Source organism: Mobula hypostoma, chromosome 19 (assembly GCF_963921235.1).
Source record: "Mobula hypostoma chromosome 19, sMobHyp1.1, whole genome shotgun sequence".
NCBI lineage: Eukaryota > Metazoa > Chordata > Chondrichthyes > Myliobatiformes > Myliobatidae > Mobula > Mobula hypostoma.
Window position 1 is genome coordinate 37,803,496 of NC_086115.1, and position 18,546 is coordinate 37,822,041.

The 18,546-nt window shown below is 40.1% G+C and overlaps 1 protein-coding gene across 1 annotated transcript in view; it reads left to right on the forward strand.

Moving 5' to 3' along the window:
• The window catches only part of LOC134358974 (myoferlin-like), a 272,012-nt gene that overhangs the window by 246,776 nt on the left and 6,690 nt on the right, over window positions 1–18,546 (forward strand). The window contains exons 51-53 of the mRNA XM_063071715.1: window positions 5,055–5,236; window positions 8,438–8,547; window positions 15,054–15,201. Of these exons, the coding sequence (XP_062927785.1) occupies window positions 5,055–5,236; window positions 8,438–8,547; window positions 15,054–15,201 (440 nt within the window). The remainder of the gene's footprint in view (window positions 1–5,054; window positions 5,237–8,437; window positions 8,548–15,053; window positions 15,202–18,546) is intronic.

The following is an 18,546-nucleotide window of genomic DNA, read 5'->3' on the forward strand; positions in this document are numbered from 1 at the left end:
ACATTTACCATCAACATCATTGAAGAACTCAAAAGGAAACCGCTTATGATCTGCTACCTATCCTAGACTGAGCTAATTTTCTTACCTGTTTTTCACAGTCATAGTCATTGTCATACTTTATTGATCCCGGGAGAAATTGGTTAAAATTTGTAACTCAGAATCATCTTGAATAGAGATATGAATATTTCCTAATCCTTTTACTTTGGTAAACTTACTGCAATCTTCTAGGACTATATTTTGAAGGTATACAAAGTCTTGACAAAGGCTTTCTAAAGCATCCAAAGATTACTGGCAGCAACAAATATAATTGCTGCTTCGGTTACTAAGTTTCAAGTCTAGATTTAAGATAACTTTTGGTTTACCCACTTAGAATAAATCCCCTTACAGATGACCTCAAAGAAATTCCCTTTGCATTTTTGGACACTTTTTTGTTTGGGCAGCTTCCAGTGGTTGCCATTAGTTAGCATCTTGTTAATTTAACTAAAACATCCCCATTAAAAATGATTTAAAGAAATTTCTACCACAGCAATGCCACTAAGCAAATCTTTCACACAACGCCCACTCCCCCGAACTCTGTTTTCCATAGGATCACTCTCTGTGTGACTCCTGTGTCTACTCATTACACCCACACTGATCTCACTTCTGACACTTATCACTGCAAGTGGGTTAGCCGCTGCACCTGCCCCTACTCCTCCCCCCTTGCCACCATCAGGAACCAAAACACTCCCCAATGTAGATTGGGGGACCGCTTCGTCGAGTACCTTTGCTCGATCTGCCACAAAATGTGGGATTTCCCAGCAGCCACCTATTTCAATTTGACTTCTCATTCCCATTCTGACACGTTGGTCCATGGCCTCCTCTACTGCCACAATGAGGCCAAAGTCTGGTCAGAGGAGCAACACTTCATATTCAGTCTGGGTAGCCTTCAACCCTGTGCCATGATCAGCAATTTCTCTAACTTCTGATTATTTCTCTTCTCCCCCACTCTTTCTCCATCCTCCATTCTGACAACCCTCTTGCCCCTTCTGTTCTGCTCACCTGCCCATCACCTCCCTCTGGTGCCCCTTTTGGGAGTCCCCACCTTTCCCTTTCTTCCATGGTTCGCTGCCCCCTCCTATCAATTTCTTCCTTCTTCACCCTTTACATCTTCCACCTATTACCTCCTAGCTTCTTACATCAAACCCCCCTCCCACCCACCCTCCTTCCCCCTCACCTTGTTTCACCCATCAGTTGCCATCTTGTTCTCCTATCTCACCAACTTCCTTCTTATTCTGGCGGTTTCTTTCTTTTCTAGTCCTGATAAAGGGTCTTGGTCCAAAATGTGGACTGTTTATTCCCCTCCATGGATGCTGCCTGACATGCTGTGTTTCTCCAGCATTTTCTGTGTGTTACACAACATTTCCAGTATCAGTAGAATCTCTTGTGTTCAGCATTTAAGTAGAATGGGAATTAAAGTTTTGTAAAGGGAAAAGTAATGTAACTAGTATAATACCTTGTGCCTTCTGTTTACTTTGCACCAACACAACCCCTGCAAAAAAATAAAATTGAGATTTAAACAACCAAGTCCTGGTGATAAAATGTGAAGGAAAAGCTATAAACTGCACAAAAAAAATGCTGCAATGCACACGTTTGCTCATTTTCTTTTAGAGGCAAGTTTGCAGAAAACATTCCATAATTAAATCCAATGTTATTTTTGTTCACAAATCAAGAAAGGCTGTGCTTTTAAACACACTGAGAAACTTCATGCATAGTTGTAATGAATGTTAACGATATGGTCATTGCACTGTTTGACACTTTTGATTCTCCAAGCTATGTAACAGTCAGCATACAAAAATGATCCCTCATTTCTACCTTTGAGTATGTCACGTTTCAAATACTTGCACTATTAATGAAGCAAATTGTTATCTTAAAATCTGCTAATGTCCCATTTTTTTCAATAAACTTCTAGTAAAATGTTGAGAAATGCTAAGCTTTTTTTTCCTCTTTGGAGTGTACCAGAACCAAATTATTCATGCATGTAACAAGTTCTTTTTTGGTTGTTTAATCTTCATCTAGAACCTCAATATCAGCGAACAGGTCACCTTGTATAATTGTTTCCTAATGTCATCGTGGCACTGAACTGCAGAATCATCAGATACTGTAAATCTGGCCCTACTGTAACATACTGAGCTAAGTTTAACTCATTTTAAGATGTGTTCAGTTATTCAAGTTTTTAAAAACTTTATCTTTTTTTAGCCCATTTTTCAAAAGTACTTGTGCATTTCTTGCTAATTTCCTAAATATATTCTCACTTGTAAATTTCCCAAGTTTCCTTTTTCAAAGCTCACAAAACAAAATGCTAATTGAGTAAAATCTATGAATAAGATATAATCGTCATTATCGTGAGATGAGTCTCAATTCCACAGTGCTCACTTTATGTGATAAAACTGGATGATATTGCGTTAGTCAAAATATAAGTGAATTCTGTTAGTCTTTTTTTTAAATGGTCAAAGTTTCTGTTATTGTGATACTTCTCAGTAGTTAATGAGAAGCCTTGTGATTTTGGAAATTTCCAGCATCTGCAGAATTCCTGTTGTTAGCCTTGTGATTTTTTTTAATTTGCTATTTCTTAGAAGTTCCAATGTTGGACAAATCTTGTTTTTTTTTAAAATTTCTCTTTTCCCAACTGTCCAATTATACCAATGTGACCAAACATACAAACCTGCACCATCTTTGAAAGGTAGGAGGAAACTGGAGCTCCTGGAGGAAACCCATACAGTCTCAGAGGAACATACAAACTCTTTACAGATAGCGTTACTGGTGTGTAATAGCATCACTGCTAATTGCTGCACTATCGTGCCATTCTTTCCTTAATGCCATTGCAATTTGTATCAAATCATACAGCTAGTATAAGGATGAGCTATGCCATTGTACAGGGAGTAGGGGATGTCCTTATCTTTGTTTGAATCCCAATATGTTGCCTAAATCCTCCAACGTGCTTCCTTTGAGCTGTTAATTTCCATTAATTATCACACGGGCATCTGAGCCCCTTCTGCTAACAATGGCATTTCCTTTTCAGCCAGTCTCCAATCAGAATCAGGTTTCATTCACCGGCATATTTCATCAAATTTGTTAATTTAGCAGCGGCAGTACAATGCCATGCATAACAGTATAGAAAAAAGTAAATAATTACAGTAAATATATGTATAAGTGGTTAAAGAGTGAAAAAACAGAAATAAAAAAAATCTGTAACCACTTAAAAATTAAAAAAAATAGTTGTCTGTAGTAACATTCAAATTTTTATTAATGAAGCAGTGTGATCTGCTTCAATCTCTGGGGAGACTAATTAACTGAGTTCCTTGCATGCTTTTCACCATAGGTCGGAAATCCTGTTTCAACACAATAATGCAAGAAAAGATGAACTAAAAAGATGTTTCCTATTTGCATTTCTATGAAAGAAAGACAACGCTGCATCCTTCACTGCAGTGTGTATGACAGAGCTGATTGTTTGCCTCCTGATCCCACCTCATTTTGTTATTCTCACCTTCATAATCCTGTACTTTCTTCTCTACCCCCAATTTTTGTGTTTGCTGGCTGTGAGCATAAGTGCCACATTCACATTTTCAAAGCTTTTATTATCAAGCAAATCACTGCCTGTGGAATTAAATGGTGGAGGAACGCTTCGGGTGTATGGCTGACACACAAAGCAACCTTGCGCTGAAACCCCCCCCCCCAATTAAAGTTATGGGTCTTAAAGTCAAGTTCCACCTCCATGGTGTTCTCTTTGATCTTCCTCCCCCACCAGAAGCAAAACCTAGTAGGCAAACACAAAGCTGGGATTTAGTAGAACAGTACAGACAGGAAATCACTAATTCTAGGATGAGATAGCTTCACAATAAAGCCAAGCTAGCTACCTTGAATGTGTTGCTTGGAGTAAAGCCATTAATCCAACACATTCTGACCAGGTCTGCACATAAATTGCTCTTACAGGTATTTGATGTGGGCTGCGATAGGGATATTAGACTGCCCTTAGGTTAGAGAAGTAAACTATGGTCTCAAAAAAAAATGTTGTTGATGATACTTGTTAAGAATGCACTTGGGTGGAAATAGGTTGAAGAAAATATTTATTTTCTTTGCCTTTGACCCATGGGCAATGGACAGTGTCAAAAGGACGAAGGACCTCTCCACTCCCCACCCAGTTTTGTAACTCCATTCATATGGGAATCAAATCATAGCTGTCTCATGTACAGAAAGAGCAATGAAGAATGCCATGTTGGCTCTCTTGGAGCACTACCGCACAGAATGAAGTCATTTGGCGTATCTAGTCTGTGCCAAACTGTTATTTCCCCCTATTCTTATCACCCCTCACCTGGACCACAGCCCTCCATACCCTTCCCATCCATGTACTCATCCAAACTTCTCTTAAATGTTGAAATCAAACCCACACCCACTACTTCCTCCAGCAACTCGTTCCACACTCACAGCACCCTCTGAGTGAGGAAGTCTCCTCTCAGATCCCCCTTAACTATTTCATCTTTTCCTCTATAACCTTTAGTTCTACTTTCACCCAACCACATTGGAAAAGGCCTGCTTGAATTAACCCTATCTCTACCCCTTAATAATTTTGTATACCTCTACAAATGGGCTTGTGCTTTCAAAATCCTAGTAAAACTTAAAAAAAAATTGAATCACAGTCAATGTGTTTTCCATTGTCCCATTACCCTTTAATTGGCTTAAGGTTGCAGAATATGTTCTGAATTTGAATAGGCAACATGACATGTATAATGAAGTCTGTCAAGCTGTTGAATGGATAACTGGAATATGTCCATTGAAATTGTTTGCTTTATCATTGAAATGATCAGAATAATCCTTTCCAGCCTTGAAGCATTTTTCAGGGAATTCACTAAAACAAATTTGCTGTGTTTGTTTAATCTACTGAATTGAATTGGCCTAATGAAAGTTGAAATATTAGAACAAAAGAATAATTCTGGTGTTTGACTATGGCCCTATAAATAGTGTGGCAGATTGTAATATGTGCCAAGTGCTCCTGTTTGATTCTTATCTCCAATTTGCAGGTGTCCTTGAGCTGGACCTGAACTCGACAATACATCCAGCCAAAATAGCCAAAGGATGTAACCTTGATATGCTGCCAGACCAGAAGGATGGTGGTGCTAAACTGACCTCGCTCTTTTCTCAGAAATCCCTCAATGGTTGGTGGCCATGTGTCCAAGAGAAAGATGGCAAACGTATATTGGCTGTAAGGACCTTCCAATGCATTGTTGGAATTTTATTTTTAACACTGTGATTGTCTTCCTTGCAGTTCTGGAGCTTTATCATTTGTTTTGGTGAAGAATATGCGCAATAAATTTAATGTCAGTTTTAAACTGAAATAAAACAGAACACAGTAGATATTTTGTTACTTGCTCGAGGGCCTGATGGGATATATCTCAGATTATAGTGGAAGGGACGAGAAGAGATTAATGGGGCCTTGGCACAGATCTTTATACCCTCTTTAGTCACAATTGCAGTCTGAGGGCTAGAGAATATACAATGTTATTTCTTTTTTAAGAAGGGCAACAGGGGTAACTCAGTGAACCTTGCATCAATCGTAGGGAAATTATTGGAAAAGCCTGGACTTTCATAGATGGTCAATATGGTGTTTTGTGAAGTAGGTCATGTCTTATGAACTTGGTTGTGTTTTTTTTGAGATGAAGTTAATGATTTGAGGGTAGAGCAGTTGATGTTGACTATATGGGCTTTAGTAAAGCATTTGATGAGGTCCATCGCATCAAGTTTATCAAGGAGATTAAGGCATAGGGAATCCAACGTGCTGTAGTAGATTAGATTCAAAATTGGCTTGGGCATTGAAAACAAAGGGTAACGGGGAGATGTATTACTCTGACTGGAGGTCCGTGACCATGGTGTTCCACAGGGAACAGTTCAGGGAGATCTGTTGTTTGGTGAAGTTGTGGATAGTGAGGATGATTGTCAAAGGATACAGCAAGATGTATGGATGGAGAAATGACAGATGGAGTTACTCTGCACAAGTGTGTGGTGTTGCACTTCGGGAGGTCAAATATAAGAGGAGGATGGGCAGTAAATGACGGAACCCTTAACAGCATGACGTACAGAGGGATCTTGATGTGCAAGTCCATAAGCACATGAACGTGGCAATACAAGAGGATGATTTTTTTTAAAGGTTATATAGTGTGCTTGCCTTTTATCAGTCAGGGCATTGAATGTAAAAGTTGGCAAGTCATACGGCAGCTGTTTATACTTTGGCTAGATTACATTTGGAGTATTGTATGTGGTTCGGGTAGCTGCATTGCAGGAAGGGTGTTGGGACTTTGATGCAGATGAGGTTATTGAGGATGTGTCAGCTATAAGGAGAGCTTGGGCAAGCTTGCACTGTTCTCCTTAGAGCATCGGGGGTTTTTTGAGGCAACCCAAGAGTGTATAAACAGAATAGTCCTTTTCAACCAACAGTCAAATACTAGTGGGCGTAACTTGAAATGTAAAGGAGATTTTTTGAGTGGCAGGTGCCTGCAATGTGCTGCTGGTGAAGATGGTAGAAGCAGATATAATACCAGTGTTTAACAGACATTTACATAGACACATGAGTAGGTGGGGAATGGAAGGATATAGACCATGTGTAGGTAGATAGGATGAACTTGGTATCACAGACATTCTGGGCCAAAAGGCCTTTTCCTTGTTGTACTATTCAACATTTTGATTTTGCAATACCGGACTAATCTTGTTGGTGAAATTGTTTGGATAGATCATTGAAATTATAAAGGAAATGTTCAATCTTACTGTTAGTTTAGGACCACTGCTGTTAATCAACTTGAGTTTCTGTTGTTTTGGAATCAGTGCTTTCAGTGCTGTAAGCATTAATTTATATTGACCATATATGTAGTTATTGACTTTGTCTTTCTGATATTGTTGCAGATTAGTCCAAATTGGAAATATTGGGACAATATACATATTCAATTCTGAATAGAAAACCTTGTTAAATTTTTTAGCATAAAGATGAAATGTGTTGCTTTAACACAATGCCGACCCATTAGGCCCCTTTGCCCAATCACATACTGCAGATCTGGACAAAAGGTATAGGTATTTTAAATGTAAATTCTTTAGTGTAAAAGCAAAATGCTACAAAGGCTGGAAAAGTAAAATAAAAATGGAAGATTCCTGAAGATACTTACTAGAACATATAGCATCCGTGGGGTGAAGGATATAGTTAATGATCTTGAAAGATTGTTAACTGAAATATTCAGTTTCCCTCTCTACAATATGCTTTTTTTTCCTATTTTGCCTACAGTGCAAATTCAATTTCTACATACCCTCTGTGTGAATTTATAGCAGTGTTAGAAGCAGGCTGTGAACACAAAACCACCTTCCTTCTCTAGAGTAAATTAAGCACTGGGAATTTTTAACAATTCGCTCCTTCACAGGCCATTAAAGAGTCTCTTTAAACAGTTCTTGATGCGGAGACAGCTTGGTGAATTTGAAAGCTTTTTACAAAAGATCTATCTACAAGTTAATGGTTCAATGTTTTTTTTACAAATTCATATCCAAGAATCAACCATACCTTTGTCATTTTCGTAGCAACCTCCTTTCCAGAGGAAGTAACATACTGTAACTGATGGCAATTATCAGCCAGTAGTTTTTAAAACGGTTACATTATGTGGTTCTTCCAAGTTATGCTATTCTTTTACATCAGTGGGGTGTGAATTAGTTTGGGGGTTGGGGAGAAATGTAAGCAACGCCAAATAAAGAATTTATTCCTGGATCATGACATAAAACTAACATTCATAATTGTGTGTGTATTACTCTAAAGTATTAAGAATCTAGATCAAAATAAAGAGAAGAAATAATTTTGACGTATGAAACAATGGTGTGCAGCAAAGCAGCACCCATTTTTTTAAAACCATAGTAGTTTATGTGGAAGAAAATTATTTTACAATGCACGATGTTTTCGGTCTTGAGTGCATAATCTTGACAGAAAATGACAATCATTTGAAGTCACAAAGAATATGAAAGCTTATCTGATTAATGATTCAACTGCCAGGAGCTACAGCAGTTCATACCTTGGGTCATTAGTCATAGTCTATGATGACATGTTGATAGAATTCTAAACTCAAATAGAAAACCACGATAGGCATTTTGTTAATTGTTAAAGTAAAGCTTGAATACCAGAGAAACTTTTTAGGTCAATTGTTTGGATAGTTAATTGCGATTATCACAAAATAACTCTGCCCTGATTCATGGATCGCATACTTGCTTTAGTTGGCTTTTGAGATCGGACTGTTAGTCTGAAAAGAACTGCATGAAGTACTGTTTTTTAAAAGGTTGAGGTAATCCTAGAAGTTTTGTATTCGGAGGTAACCGTATCACTTATCTGTGAATGTCTGTTCTCAGTAGACATTTTGCTAAAGGTCTTTCTTTTGTTTCCCAGGGTAAAGTTGAAATGACACTGGAGATTGTCACTGAACAAGAGGCTGAGGAAAAACCTGCTGCCAAAGCAAGAGATGAACCCAACATGAACCCAAAACTGGAGCCTCCAAAGTAACCTTTTTCCCTTGAATTTGTTTTTGTATGTTTGTATCTTACATTTTGAAAGGACAGGAGCTTTTATGGGGCATCACATTTAAAAGCATAGGGGTTTTGTGCTTTAAACATTGAATACTGACTATCTGAAGTGAATGGATGAGCTTTAATCATTCTTTGTAAGCAGAGATTTTTTATCTCCTCCTATTTCATGCACTAAGGATTTACATTCAGGTGTTCTATTGAATTCACTAAGTTGGATGCAGTTGAGAGTCATGTTTGTTCTTTCAATTGCTCGAGAAAAGAACATTTCAACAAATAGTTTGTTCTGCGATTTGGTTAAATTGAATTTAGACCAGAGAAGGCATTTCTTGCACCTTCAACTTTTGCGTATGTTATAGCTCTAATAATCATGAATTTGCTAGTGAAATAATTTATAAATGGACTCTCCTGTTGTTCACTTTCTACTCCACCTCTGAACGTAGATTAATTTTCAGGTGCTGACTGCACAACCTCTCTTCTCTTGGGGATCCTGTTGATACAAGGAATTCAGTGGGGGGGGGGGGAAGCTTTTGTAGCCAAGCTGGACCCTTTCATTACCAGCAAGAGCCACCATTGCCGCCTTGAGTTATCTCTCGGAACGGAGGATGACATGTCCCAGTGTGTGGGTTAAGAGTATTTAATGAGATCAATGTAGGATCCCTAGACTGAAAAGCTGCATTTTTTGTTGACACTTTGCTTAAAGTCCACCTATCTGGACAATCAGAATGTGGAAAGTGCTTGGTCAACACTTCAAGAGCTGATCTACAACACTGCTACAGAGATTCTGGGGCATGCTACCAGAAGGCACAAGTATTGGCTTGATGTAAACTGTGTGGACATCAAAAAAGAAATATTGTCTCCACCAAGTTTTCCTCAGTGACCAGAAGTCCAACTCAAAGAAGGATGCCTTCAATAACATACAAAGGACCATACAACACAAACTACACCCAATGCTAGATTCTTGGCTGAGCAATAAAGCTGATGAGATCCAGGTGTATGCAGGTAGTTATGACTTAAAGAATTTCTACACTGCACTAAAAGAAGACCCCACAGTTTCAGGATCATCCACTCTGCTTAGTTGATGGAACACATTGTTTGTGGACAAAGAAATTTCTTCATAGGTGGGCTGAGCACTTTAACAGTATTCTGAATCATCCTTTGACTATAAATGAAGAAGTCATCAATTGTCTGGCCCAAGCTCCTGTAAATGAACACTGGCTGGTCCACCAACTTTAGGTGAGACCCCGAATACATCAGCTCTCTAGTAGCAAAGCGCTTGGATCAAACAGAAAACCAGTTGAGACATGAGGAAGGTGGTGCAGTGCTAACAGAAAAACTCCATCAGCTCTTCCGACTCGTGTGGCAGCAAGGGTTGATAGCACAAGAATTTAAAGATGCATCCATCATCTACCTGTGTAAGCGAAAGGGAAACTGGCAGTTCTGCGACAACTGTCGGGGAATTTACTGCTACCTATCGCTGGCAAGATCTTTGCCAGGCTTCTTGACCATCTCGCATCACACCCTGACTGTGGACTCCTACCAGAGAGCCAGTGTGGAGTCTGGAGAGAGCACGGGACTATCGACATGGTGCTTGTTGCAAGGCAACTGCGGGAGAAAAGTCAACTGCAAAATGCAGAGCTGTTCTTCTGCTCTGTAGGTCTGACTAAGGACTTTGACACTGTTAGCAGAGAGGGTCTGTGGAAGATCACGGTGAAGTATGGATGCCGAAGGGAATTCATCACCATGATAGCATGCAAGCTAGAGTTCAGGACAACGGTGAGACATCCGAGCCCTTCCCTGTCTTAAATGCGGTCAAGCAGGGCTGCGTCTTGGCGTGCGCACTATTCAGTTTTGTGTTTGTCGCCACAGTGATTGATGATTGATGCCTCCTGAGACCAGGACATAAGCTTCATCATCAGATTCTGCACTCGTGGCGAAACTGTTCAACCTCAGGAAGCTGCAAATAAAAATCAAGGTTTTGATAGATGTCATTAGAGACTCCCTTTTGCTGATGAAACTGCACTCAATGCTGGTTCCAAAGCTGATCTGCAGCACTGTGTTGACAAGTTTTCTGATGTGTTTACCAATTTTGGGCTTACCATCAACACCAAGAAGACTGAAGTAAATACAGCAGCCTTTTCCAGGCAAGTTATACTTTGAGCCGGCCATCGCTATTAACGGTCAAAGACTCAACCTAGTGAACAAGTTCAGGCATCTTGGCAGCACACTGTCCCTGAACATCGTCACTGATGATGCAGTAAACTCCAGGGATTGTGAAAGACTCCAGACTTTATAGCAACATCTGGAACAGAAGAGGCATAGGTCTACAGATGAAATCAGATGAAACTGAAGGAGTATTGGGCCATATTACTTGCCACGCTGCTACATGCCTGCGAAACGTGGGCAGTGTACCAACAGCCTGCTAAGAAATGGAACCATTTCCACACAGTTTGCCTCAGAAAGCTCCTCAACACTACGTGGCCAGACGGAATCCCTGACACTGAGGTACTTACCAAGGCAGGCCTGCCCAGTGTCTGCACCATCCTGATGCAGGCCCAGCTCGCTGGGCAGGCCGCATAGCTCATATGCCATTCCGTTGGCTGCCTTAGAGACTGCTTTACGGCGAACTGCAGAAAGGAAATCGTTCCTGTGGAGGCCAAAGCAAACCTGTAAAGACACCCTGAAAGCTTCATTTTGACGTCAGCCCAGACACATGGAAACATACTGCCCAGGATCAGGCTGAGTGGCACTCCTCCCTCCATAAGGGTGCAGTGACACATGAGGCAGAAAGGACAATTGCAGCAGAGAGAGATAGGCCAGCTGGCAAAGCCCAAGCTTGTGAGGTGGTAGTCCCTGCCACTGCTTATGCAAGTGCTCCTGATATGTAGTCTCATGGTGTGCAACACGATATTGAATATTTTCTTCACCACTCTGTGTGAGATTTCCAGGAACTGGTTGGGAATGCTCTTCAAGGAAGCTTTGAGCTTGTCGTTGAATCTTTCTATTCCTACCTGATAATCTCCACTTCAGAGCTTGGAGTAGCAGGTCTGTTTCTGGGGTCAGGTGTCAGGCATGTGAACGATGTGGGCAGCCCCAGCAAAACCAACTAAGTGTTGCCAAGTCATTGATGCTGGAGATGTTGGCTTGGGTGAGGTTGCTAATGTGGGTGAGGTTCACTTCTCCTTCCTGCAAACTTGGACGATTTTTTAGTCAGTATGTGTGGTATATTTCCAACTGCTTTGTGTACCTGCCATAGGTAGTCCGAGTCACAGAAGCACAGGGGAGAGCAGGGAACTCTGCTGCATAGGAGACTTGTTGTGCCGAGTCCCGGGTCTTGATCATTTCAGTAGATGGGCTGTTGTACCAATGCATTAAAGATTGTGATGAGTCTTCTCAAAAATGCTGCAAAGTGGCTCCCCAAGTGTTGCCCTGAGTTTCGTTGTTGGAGGGCAGTTTGGCGAAGGACCTTGGTTTGCAGCTCTTGACTGCAAGGCCCATCCCTTTATTACGTCCAGCAAGAGAACAGGCAAGACAGCAGTGTGTTTCAAAAAAAGATCATGGAATGCGCGAGGTTTGATAGATGGTGGAATGTGTGAAGTCAATACCTAAAGAAGTCTCGCAACACACATCAAAGTTGCTGGTGAACGCAGCAGGCTAGGCAGCATCTCTAGGAAGAGGTGCAGTCGACGTTTCAGGCCGAGACCCTTCGTCAGGACTAACCTAAAGAAGTCTGCCAGTTTTCCATTGTGAGGGCTTTTTCAGCAGATGGATAATGTATTTGAAAGTGTTAACCTAGAACCAATTCTGTTGTACTGTCACTCTGTAGGTGAATGGTCTACTGATACTAGATATCTAGGCTTAAAGCTACCTAGTGTATACACAAGAGGCCTATTGGTCTCTCAAAATCCAAGAATCCATGGCATCCTTCTTAAAAAAAAACGTGGAGAAAAGTGTTAGGTTAAGTTAAACCTTAGCGATTTAGCAAAACTTGCATTTTACGATCTGTGCAGAGATGCAGATCAATGTCATCCAGAAGTTTCCGTGGCTCCCAGTTATGCAGTGTGGGTCGCACTCACTCTGCTCAGCTGTTTCCTGCTTCTTAAAAGTTCTGCCATCTGTCATCACTGGTGTCTTTAACAGTCCATTCCGGTGCTGTAAACTTCTATTGTTTGTGAAGTTTATATTTTTAAGATTTCCAATTTTAAACCTCTTGTGGTCTCCATCTTCCATGATTTGCTTCAAGTCCCAGTAAATATTGTTTGTAATTGTGGTTTCCTTATGCTTGGCAAGATTCAACAAGCACAAGTGTTTAGTAATGTTTTTATGTCCATGGTGCTTGGTTGAAGGAGGAGTGTTTTCTGGGTAATTACCCAGCTCTCTGGGCCTTGGCTTAATATTGTTGCTTAATAATGTTCATCTGATGTGATGCTCAAGTATCAGCCTAAATATTGCACTGAAGTTTTTGAGGTGCTTGACTTGGCCTTTATTTGATAATTCGAACAAAGCTCATTATGTTTAGCAGATTGATGAATGCTGTGATCTAGCAAATCAGAAAGAATCCAAGAACATCTTTATTTATTTATTTATTGACATACAACATGGAATAGACCCTTCCTGCACTTCAGGCCATGCCCCAGATTTAATCCTAGCCTCATCACTGGACAATTTAAAATGACCAATTAACCTACCAACTGGTACGTTGTTGGACCGTGGGAGGAAGCTGGAGCACACAGAGGAAACCCACACAGTCACAGGGAGAACATACAGGCGGTGGTGGGAATTGAACCCAGGTCACTTGTACCATAAGGTGTTGTGGTAGCCACTACTCTACATGCTTCCCCAGTGTCTCAAACTGATGGCCTTTAACAGATGTTTGTTGACCGATTGAATGTTTGTAGCATCGTTATTATTATTTGAAATTTCCAGCAACTGTATTTTGCATTTTTGTATTTTTTTTTTAATTATTCACTCTCAGTTGGTCCATGTCCAGATGAATGAGAAATAATCACATTGAAACCCATAAAATCCTTGTAGTATAGTCCCTGGTTGATGTCTAGAAATGGGGCACATAATTTCGAAGTAAGGAATTGACTGATGAGAGGACTGCAGTGAATCTTCTAGAATTTCCCACCCATGAGAGCTGTGGAAGTTCAGTTGCAGAGGATGTTCAGATTGATAGGTCCATGGATTTGTGGGGAATAGAGGGTAATCAAGTGAAGTCAAGTTTATTGTCATTTAACTATATACATGTATACTGTCAAACATTATTTAACTATATACATGTATACCATTTCTCTGAACCAAGGTGTAAAGCACTGTAGTACACACAGCACACAACTTGCAAAAGTAAGGATGAAACCTACACACGAGGAATTCTGCAGATGCTGGAAATTCAAGCAGCACACGTCAAAGTTGCTGGTGAACGCAGCAGGCCAGGCAGCATCTCTAGGAAGAGGTACAGTCGACGTTTCGGGCCGAGACCCTTTGTCCTGACAAAGGGTCTCGGCCCGAAACGTCGACTGTACCTCTTCCTAGAGATGCTGCCTGGGCTGCTGCGTTCACCAGCAACTTTGATGTGTGCTGATGAAATCTACAGATGGATTATACATAAACGAAAATGCTTAAATTAAATATTGTAAGCCATGGAACAGATTAACCAGTGAAGCTTCAAATACAACGTGGCAGGGAATTCAGAAGCCTAAAAGGCTGGGGAAGAAACTGTTTCTCATCCTGACCTTTCTTGTTTATATGCTTCAGAGTCTCCTGCCTGATGGTAGAAATTCAAAAGGGATGCTGGATGGATGGGATCCTTAATAATACTAAGGGCCCTGCATATGCAGCACTCCTGATAAATGTCCCCGATAGGTGGTAGAGAGACCCCTAAGATCCTCTCAACCATTTTCACAGTCATTTGTAGGTCCAAAGCACAGGCATGTGAGGCAGAGGTTAAGATAATCACCCATCATTTTATTGAATGTCTGAATTGACAAAAAGAGCTAAATTCTGTTTTTCACACAAAGGAAGCTTTCACACAAGGGCGGCATAACATCATTGTGATTCCTTTCTGGGACGTAAGAGTATTCCTTTTCTTGCCCCTCTCCAAAATCATGATTTGCTTGGAAGACAGTTTATGATGGTAAACTTCATAGGGCTTCATTCCAAAGGCCATTCTTGTTAATCTTGGCACTTCGCTCCACCGCACTACTACAAGAGATGTTAACCTCAGATGTAACAGTGTCATCACTGCTTAATGAGAAGACAAAACCCAGTCTGTCCTGAGTGACTCTGTCTTGGTACGTTCACCCACTGAGCCATGGGTTAGGTAGGAACCCTCTCTGGTTTTTAAAAGAGGTATTAAACGTGTCTGTGGTTTTTACTTGAATAATGGTTTATTAATCCTGCAAATGAGTTTTTAATGTAAATTGTGTACACTTTATCAGTTTAGAAAGGAAAATTAACTGTATTTAATTCTTTACAATCAGGCGTCCAGAAACTTCATTCCTGTGGTTCACCAGTCCTTGCAAGACGATGAAATACATCATCTGGCGCCGATTCAAATGGATATTTATTGGGGTTTTAATACTGCTCTTTGTCGTTTTGTTCCTTGGGATCTTCTTTTATTCATTCCCGGTAAGTGCAGGGTTATTAGTAATACTGTTCTCAAGGTGAGATTGCACAGAGACAAGAAGTAAGCCTGACTTGAATTTTCTTTCTTAATTCCCCTTGTACTTCGTTCGGGCCATCGCTTATTTGTAATGTTTTTGGTTTTGCCTTTCAATCCAATGAAAAGTATTCCGCCAAGACTTGATCTAAAATAGAGAGCATGACCTGAATGCCACAATTAGCTACTGTTTACACTTGCCACTTTCCACACTTAAATCTGAAGTTACAAAGCAATATTCTTAAAGGGAGTTAGCTTGATGTTTCTATTACTTGTAGTACCCTTCTTTAATATAATTTTCTCCAGGCAGTTCTTCAGTACAAGTTATTGAATCATTTGCTGTCTTACCTCTCTGCTGTTATAGTTCAGAGTCTTTATTGTTGCCTCGATAAAATTTGATGAGTAAACTCCGCAAAAACACATGTACTTTGTACTCACTCCCCCACAGTTTGAATGTCGTGCTTTGAACTAATGTGCAGGCTTCTCACCCAAACCCCCACCCACCACCACCACCACAACAATCGCCATCATATCGATGTGCTGTATTGACTAACATGTTGGCTACTTTACGAGGCAGGATATGTCCCTGAGATAGTTTATGATCCTGCCAGTAAAAAAAACGGCAAGTGAAGGCGGCCTGAAGAGCAATGCTGGTAAAGGCTGCAATTAGAGTTTGAGAGCTCTGAATAGAGACCTGGGCTCTACTCCAAATATTACTTTACCCTTTTGTAAGGGTAATTGAGCAATAATTTATTAAGAGTATTTTACAACCAGACGATTAAAATGTGAATGTATGCATTTTTGTGTATCTTTGATTCTGGGCCTCATTCGATTTAGTTGACTGACTGTGTACTCAGGAGCTGCTTTTGTACTTAATCTATTCATGAACCATCAGCTACAGAGGGGTTAATGTTAGTAGCCAAGTTCCTCACTATCTTAGCATTTTCAATTAAATACACCAAATTACCAGTGGCACTTAGTATAAAGTATTGCTACAATAATGTTAGGCGACCAGCAATTACATTGATTTACTCTGGACTATGTTCAGTTCATTGGGTAGAAAAAAAAGAGATTGGTGTTTGAGAAATTCACTGGTGTAATAAATTCTGTATATTGCTACCAAGTTAGAGCAACAAGGCTGTTAATTTAAGATTAAATAAAAACCCTCTGTCTTCCACTTTGATGGGAAACAAAAGATTATGGGAAAGTTCTTTTTAAGGTGATAGGAGGAAAAGTTCACCAGCATCCATCATGGCCTCCAGGCTTGCTGGGATAGGAGGGAGGGACATAAAGGTGTCAACACCAGAGCTGGTACAGTAGTAAATCACAGTTAGTGGAGCTAGCACAGGAATGGCAAACCAAGGCAGCTGTTAGTTGTGCTGTGCTGGATGTCTCAATGTTGTGTTAAGGCAAGTCCCCTTCTCATGACCTTGCTTTCCATTGCTGTTTGCACACCATCATCATCTCCCTCCTTAGCCTTGTGACCTTAGCTTGGCTGATTTTTTTTAATGTGGCTAATAAAGCTGAGAAAAGAGATGCAGCTAGTCAGGAAGTTTTAACAGTTCAATTATTATGGGCTGGATTTTTCAGTGGCTAATTTGGCCTTTTGTGGCTGTAGAGGAAATATCACTCATTTTATTTTTCATCTACGTTATGTTAATTTGAACTATTTTCGTGATTGTTAGCCACAGAATTCTGATGGTACAATATACAAGCTCTCCGCTTATGACTGAGATAAAGGTGCCTGTTTTAAAAGCCTCAAGTTTGATTCTGTGTGTATCATTATAAGTAGTTGAGATTATTTTACATTTAAGTGAAGGCACAGGTTTGAATTTTCTGATTTTTTTTAATCTGTTAGATTAAATGTGAAATGTAAAGCATATTGTGGTTTATCCTTATTGAGTGCCAAACATCATTGCTAAATTTTGTGTACATCGCAGAAGAGGAAGTAATTTAGGTCTGGATTGTTGGATGTAAAGTCTGACAAACAGTAATGTGCTGGAGCCCCACGTGGAGAAGCTTCTCCTGATGTGGACCATGTGGGATTGGCAAACTCAAATCAGGAGCCTGCCACGTTTGGTGAATTTTGAGAAGTTTGATCAGCCCTTCAATAATGTATTGTTTGAGACTGCCAAATGGCAGAAATTGTGTTTTTTTTATGGTGAACAAAATATTGCTAACGCAAAATGTGGCAGACTCTGAATTTAAAATAGAAGTCAAAATGTTGGAAGCTGTCAGAAAGTCGAGCACCATTTGTGAAGGAAAGTAAATTTTGCATGTTTCAATAAAGTGAAGTGGGCGCCATAGCGTTATGTATTCAATGCTGACAATTCAGACCTTTCAGTTTTCAAAGGTTCGGCTTTCTTGGTTAGTCTTACAAACAGCTAAATTTATTTAGGAACAATATGGTCTTACATATAATTTAATCAAACATCACTGGAAAGACAAATAACTCCCATGACTGTATTAATTTTGAAATTGTGCAAGTTGAATGTCATGATGCCATTTAATCTTTTGTAAAATTAGTAATTAATATGAACCTAGTGTTTGCAGCTTGGCTTCCTTGAAGTTCAAGTGTGCTTGGCTGCTCACCCCACAAGCGGGGGAGGGATGTACTCCCACGCTACAAGATCGCCAGTGGGAGGGAGAGCTGGCAAGTAGAACTACAGTACTTCCAGTCTGGATGTTCAACCTCCATCCCTAGAGTAAATGTCATGCAGGGAGGTGAAGAAAGTACTTTAAAATAAACTGGACATTTCCCCATTGTTTTCTCTCCTCAACCCTGAAAGCATTTATAGCTTTGCATTGTTTTCTTTTAAAACCTGAGTTGCAAGCTGCATCACCATACAAGAATGACCTAATTCATCGCACATCTTTCAGAACTTAAACGCTGTAAATACCAAAGATGTGCTTTACTCTGGTTTCATTCATTGCAATTACAACAGGTATGATAAACCGTGACAGCAAAAGAAGGAATGGTCATGTGATGGGATGGCAGAGTGTAGTCATTTTTTTAAAAAAAAGTTACAGCTATACACCAATCCCTTGTCTCTGAGGACTACAATGTGAACAAAATAATTAATAAAGCAAACCTTCCTCGGATAAATATTTATAACATTCATGTGAAAAGTAGGATGTTCTAGTTTTGGTCAGTACAGAAAGTGATGCCATTTGACTGGAGATTTTGGCAAGCTGCAAAACAGTAATCTCTTGTCTTGAATTCAAGGGGTCTTTACAGTCATTGTAAAGGAGATGTGCCCTCCTAAACTTGTTCTGATTTAAAAAAAACTAATCCAATAAGGCTCTCTTAATGG